The sequence below is a fragment of the Caloenas nicobarica genome, chromosome 12 (genome assembly GCF_036013445.1).
Source record: "Caloenas nicobarica isolate bCalNic1 chromosome 12, bCalNic1.hap1, whole genome shotgun sequence".
Lineage (NCBI taxonomy): Eukaryota > Metazoa > Chordata > Aves > Columbiformes > Columbidae > Caloenas > Caloenas nicobarica.
Window position 1 is genome coordinate 7,021,767 of NC_088256.1, and position 6,418 is coordinate 7,028,184.

At 40.6% G+C, this 6,418-nt stretch overlaps 1 protein-coding gene across 1 annotated transcript in view; it reads left to right on the top strand.

The window, feature by feature from the left end:
• The window catches only part of COL4A5 (collagen type IV alpha 5 chain), an 85,430-nt gene extending 81,770 nt beyond the window's left edge, over positions 1-3,660 (top strand). The window contains exon 51 of the mRNA XM_065643710.1: positions 939-3,660. Coding sequence (XP_065499782.1) covers positions 939-1,020 — 82 coding nt within the window. The 3' untranslated portion in view covers positions 1,021-3,660. The remainder of the gene's footprint in view (positions 1-938) is intronic.
• Positions 3,661-6,418: the final 2,758 nt, after the last annotated feature.

The window sequence follows — 6,418 nt, forward strand, 5'->3', positions numbered from 1 at the left end:
GTTCTGTCCTCAGCTTCTCTGCAGTCAGCATTCCAGATGGAGTCTCTCAGCTCCTCAAACTTTTTCCCCTTCAACTTGAGTAGCAAAATCATTTTTTCTTTGAAAAATCATCTCATTTTATAGAGTAAATTACTACTGCCCTGTTTGTGTACTGATAAAAGCCTCCTAAATATTCCCAGTGCTGCCAAATTGAAAAATGTGGCTTTGTGGTAAAGGGCTGGCAATGTACACTGTGTTATATAGCAGCAGTAGCCTCTAATTTGGTTTTATGTAACATATACAACTGTGATACTTAATGTGCATTAAATAGTCATCCCTCTAAGTTTTCAGGGTAGTTGATCAGTGGTAATTCACTAGTGAAAACTGCCTACTAACAACTACCATGCACCTTTGAGTTTCTTGTATCTACAATTTTCTGTCTCCCATAAACACAATTTTTTTTTTTTAAAGAATCTTTTAAGAATTGAACTTAACTCTGTGTACATGCATATTACACAAATATATTATATTAGTCTCTCACCTTCCAACCCTTTCAGAATATAAGTAAATAATTTGGTAAAGTCATCACTTAAACACAAGTCTCATTGTAGCAGTATTCCTTAGGAGTTGTTAAACTACCCTTCAGCTGAGAAACCCAAAGGCTACAAAGACCTCAGAAATACTGGCTCAAACTTATAAAATTCACCCTAGGCTCAGTTCAGTAGTTGTGCTACATCATCCGCTAAACTGATCTAGGTGATTGATATCTCGTGTGTGCTGAGACACTGGGCAACACTGAGCATCTGTCACCTGGTGTTGAGGACGTACAGAAAGATCCCTCTTAAGGACAACTCTCCAATACAGGACTAATGCCCCACTTACAGACTGAAGTGTTATCTTAGACTGCTCTGTAAACCAAGGAAAAGCTGACCTAACCTTACCTTTGTGTCTGTCACCAGTAAACCTCAGTCAGAGACACTGAAAGCTGGAGACTTGAGGACGCGTATTAGTCGTTGTCAAGTTTGCATGAAGAAGACGTAACGTCTCGTAGGACGTTTTACAAAACAGTTGAAAATTCCTAAGGTGCACTGTCTTCCAGCTGCAACAATGGTGCTACTGTGCAGAAAGAAAAGAAAAAAAACGAATCCAAACTGTTTTAACCATGCAAATTCAAGTGTACCTCACTTGTGCCAAACTGAGGGTTGTTTGGTACATGTTCAACAACAGGACTAAGCTGAAAGAATTGACCTCTTGGAAACAGAAAAGAACACTTGAGGTTCACAATGGATCCGAAGATGAATTTTTTCATTTCTCTCCCTGTACCAAAATGGCACCTTTTTGATCAACCAAGAGAATAAAGAAAAACATGATGCACTGAGTATGTTTAAAATAACAAGACTGCAGTTTTGAAAAACATTTTTCATGGTGCTACTAACCCTACTGTATCCCAGGTTTTTAATATGAAATTTTAAGCTTATTCCTCTTTGTAAGTAATGAAATGTGTATATTGTGTAAACACCTTTTTAGTTGAAACTTTCAGTCATTTAGAAACAAACCAGACTCTGATATAAAAATGATATAAATGATATAAAAATGCTTATGTCTAAAATTAAAACATACAGCAGTATTTTATTATGAAATTTGTGGTACAGAGAGAATTTACCCCTCTTACACCAACTTATTAATTTGTCATTTCCTTCCTCGGTTGCCCACCTGATATATTTGGGGAATGCACGATTATTCTGAAGTCATTTTGATCAGGGTTTTAAATGTTGCACACCATGCTATCAGTGGTTTTATTTGTGCTTTGAAATCCCAATTCACTTGAAAAGATTTTTTTTTTAATCTTGTGAAAATATATTACATTATTAGCCATATTCTATATCCTTCTTTTCTGAATAAAAGTCACACTCACATTTTAGTAATCAGTTTGGTTTAACAAAACCTGTTCCTTGGGAACATCCAGTTACCAAAGCATTTCTGCTTATGCTCACAAGAAACCTCTACTCTGAAGTGGTATCCTGCATTTTATCCAAAATAGCATATACGCTAAGAAACCTTCAGAATGAAATACAGCATAAGCTGGTGGAAACTTTCCTATTTACAAATTAATCTTTTAGTCTTATGTGAATTTATACACATCCACAGTGTATTTACAGTATACAGCAACTCTTATGTATAGTTCACATAAGGCCTTGAAAGACGGTGCATGCAGCCTTTCTGATGTCATTGTGTACCAATCCTCCCATGTACGTCTTAGAGTGTCACTACTTGTGCAATAGCTGAAAAGTGATCACTTTTGTATGCATGACTGCTCAGCTTGTCTGGTCAGTGCTGTTTCATTTACCCTCCTGTATAAACAGAGCTCCCTGAAAAAGCAAGACTATTTTTCAAGTGATGATACTTTAATATTTTTGTTGTATATTGCCACCTCCACTATCAATACAACTTAACTTGTGAATTAACACACTGCTTTATACAGGTGAAGTGTATTTGTTTATTGCCTACTGTTAAGTAATTTATCAGGTAATGGCTATTCATTCTTACCTTTCAGTTATCATTGTAACCGTGGAGTATCAGAAATCTCCCTGTTTTGTGCACATTTGAAAAAAACCATAGGACTGGTGACTGACCAGGTGGCAGTGATTTATACAATGAGATTGGTGCTGATTTTAAAGCTTTCAACTAAGTATGAAACTGAAGTTCTTTAGTTTAAAATGCAAAATATTAATAGCTTTCTCTTTTTCCAGTTAGCTGCAGTTATGTATGTTGGTAGAGAGTGGGCAATTCAGCAATGTGCATCCTTCAACTAATTTGCTTTTGGTTTGCTGATGCATATAGAAATAAATGGAACCTGCTGCTACCTCCAGGTCAAGAACTTGTTACCAAAGCTGAAATAGTAAGTTTCTCGTAAACACAAGCCCTTACCATACTGCTGGCTCCTCAGGAGCCTCAAATGACCACAGCAGCCTCTCCCCAGCCCCACAAACACAGAAGAATGGATGCAGAGGTCGGGGAGCACCCGGAGGAAAGAACTCTTTCCCTACCAGCCTGTCTGGTGCTCACCAACAAGTGGTCATCTCTGGGGACCTGGGAAAGGGCAGAATGTGTTTGTTCTGGTAGCGCAGAAGCCACATCTTTCCGACACTGGGGCTTCTGCTGCCGCACATAAAACAAAGCCCACTGAATTGAAAAGACAGGAGATACCATTCCAATCAAAGGTAGAGAGCACCACAAACAGCCGGTACTGCGGCAGCTTTAGGTTCCAAACCTGTGAGATGACTGCAGAAAATGAAAATAGGTAAAGTAGCTACACTTCTGACACACATTTTCTGTTCCTGCAGCTTTCACCCTGACCTGGAGAACAGTCCTGAACCTTTATCAGCTTCAGGCTGAGATTTCTGAACAGGCTCATTTTTACTAAGAGAAACGTGGAATAGAGAGGAAGTAGCATCCTTTAACTGCAACATGCAGCAGAGATTCAAGAGATGCTGGTTTAATTCCCACCACGCATTCTGTGCCTTAGAGCAGGTAAATCACTTGACCTGGTTGATAAAAGCAAGCATGGGTATTATTTTCCTCATACTTCTGGACTGCTTAGACTGTAAGCTCTTTGGGGCAGAAACATGGAGGGGGCTCAAATGTTGGTTGGGGCCTCTAGGTGCTATCCATCAGTATATAAACATTAAACTACAGGTAAAAGCTTGTGTTTCCAGATTTATTATTAATACTAAAAAAGTAAACTGTTTCGAACATGAGAGCTTTAAAATACTCTTCGACACAGGCTAAACATGATCTTTCTCAGAACACCACTTCATCTACAGTGAAGGCTCTTTTTCCTGCAGTTGGATTGTTTTAACTAATCATGTAAAGTCAGTCTATTTTAGCTACTCTTGAGAAGGAACCTGGAAGATAACGATAACTCAGTTAGTTGTATGGGGACAAGTTGCACACTGCAGCCACTCGAGGGCACCACGTCGCCCCCAAAGCAAGAGAACACAAACCCCGAGCTGCTGGTGCCTGTGTGCAGCAGGGACTGTAAGCAAACCTTACTAGCAGGAGCAGAGCCCTACCTTGCTTTGCTCACTGCCCGTTCCTGTTCTTGAAAGCTCCCTGCCCATGGTGCACTGCCATCTGCAACCGGGCTGATGAATGGAAAAAAAAAATGCAGCTTTCAAAGGAATACTAGTTTGCAATTCTAAAACCAGTAACCCTATGGGTAGTTTGTGTTTACACTATTCTAGTGTTAAAGAACAAAGTTCTGCTTAAGACAGGCTTTTCAGTATCTTCCCTCACTCAAGTAAGTCATACTATAATCCTTGACTACAAGGAAAAAGCTTCCTTCAACCTCAAATCCATTTATAAAGTGGGATTTAAACTTCTGAACCCATTCTGCAGTCAAAGTACAGCCTATAAAGCAAGGTGGGCACACAGAGCAGCACAGCAATGGTTTCTATATAACGAACTAGACTACTACATGCAAACTTGGCGCTTTAGCAGCTCTTCAGCATTACAGGATTTTGTCCTCTGCTGTAAAGGTCAGTCCCCTGCATAGTGCAGATTTCCCACATCAAACGCTGGAGGAAGTAGCTATTTTCAAAAGCAGTTTTAGAAGGAGAAAAAGTGATATATTGATTTTGTAAGCAACGAATGCTCAAGTTCTAAAATTTCATCTTCTGCAATTATTTTCTACATACTTTGATATGTAAATATTTTGTAGTCAGCACGCTGCCTGACCTGTACAGAAACGCCATCCTGAGGAACAGCATTCTGCTAGGCGTAGAACTGTGCGACTGGGAGCAGCAGCATGTTTCTAACAGCTCCTTCCCAGAAAGGCTGTGCTTTAGACACTCCAGCACTGCTGCTGTGCACAATGGTGCTGCTGCAACTTGCACGAGAAGCACAAGCTGAAAATCGCACCAGAGCAAAGAAGCAGGACAGCACCACTGCTGCTGAGGGCAGCGATGAGCCCAGGGGAGCGTAGCCGCGTTCTACTTTCAAAATGTAGGGTATCTAGAACTATTAGCCTTGGAAAGAAAGATTATTAACTATTAACCCATTTGACTACTGCCCAAGAACAGCCTCAGCTGGCGGCAAGGGGAAGAGTAACTGGTTAGTAAAGGTACTCACTGTAGCCCAGGGTGGAGCAGAGAACAGTGGCTGAGGCTGCTGTGCCCAACAAGCAGCTTCGGTGACCACTGGGTGTCATTTCCTGATAGTCTGCTATAACCGTAACACTGTTTTAAATAGTTTTACATTAATAACTCAGAAGGAAACCCAAGAAACTGAGCTTGCTGTGTTTCTTTAACAAAAGGGAAGTGGGGGGAAGAAGTTTTTACCTCCCAGATCTGTACAAGCTCAGTGCTGCTGCTCTTCCCCGAGACACGATGCTTCACAACCGTGCAGGACAAGCGAGGGGAGAAACTTCTTTATATTTGCTAAAGCCAAAAGAGGATGCTGGGATGAAAAAAAAAAAAAATGCAAACCAAATCATATTGTTCCCTGGTAACTCTGAAAAGGGGCTTCTTCCCTGCTGGGAACCTCTCTCCTTCCCTGTTATTTGATTATTTGCAGTGAGATGCCCGGTCCATTAGAACTGGTCAATGTATTTCAAAACAAAGACTTTTAATATGTATTCTAGTGCCTGTCTTCAAATTCAAATAGGAAGTCACTTGCCTGGTGTTTCTGGCGGAGGGCTTTCACCATGCTTTAGAGCCCAGAGACTTCTGGCAATGATTCACCCAAAGGGGTTTGAAAAATTAGTGCAAAACTATGTCCTCCACACCACCCTCCAAAAAAACCCATCCTTGAGCAGTTCACACATTTCAGATCCAACCAGACATTCACAGGTCCCTTAAAGCAGCTATTGTGAGACTGTTGCAACAGTCCTGACCAGTGTTTGGGTAATTTTCCCGGCTTGTTAACTGCTGGTGGGGCTGCTCCTGCCTGTTAACTGCTGGTGGGGCTGCTCCTGCCTGTGTGAGCAGCACTGCTCTCTTCCCAATACAGGGGACGTGCTCTGAAATGAGGCCCCGAGGAAAACCCTGTTCTTATGGCAAACTTGACTTTCACAGGGACTTGTTTTAATGCGCTGTTCTGAGTAACAGGGTAAGAATTAAATCAGGTTTTTTTTAAAAGAAAGGAAAGTCTAATCCAAGACATTCCACAGTAATCACACACACCGATGGAGATCATGTACACTCACATCTATGGATAAAAACCGTAGAGAATTGACACATCCTTTGTGTCAGTAAGGAATCTGAGAAGACACTACATTTTGTTGGTATTTTCAACTTAAATTCAGTTGTTTTTGCAAGTGAGTGCATTACCTGAAATTATGAGATATCTATATGGGTTTTGGTTTTACATACTGAGACCTTACTTAACACCTACCAAACCAAAGTAATATTAATACTATAAAACTTAGAACAGCAAGTCA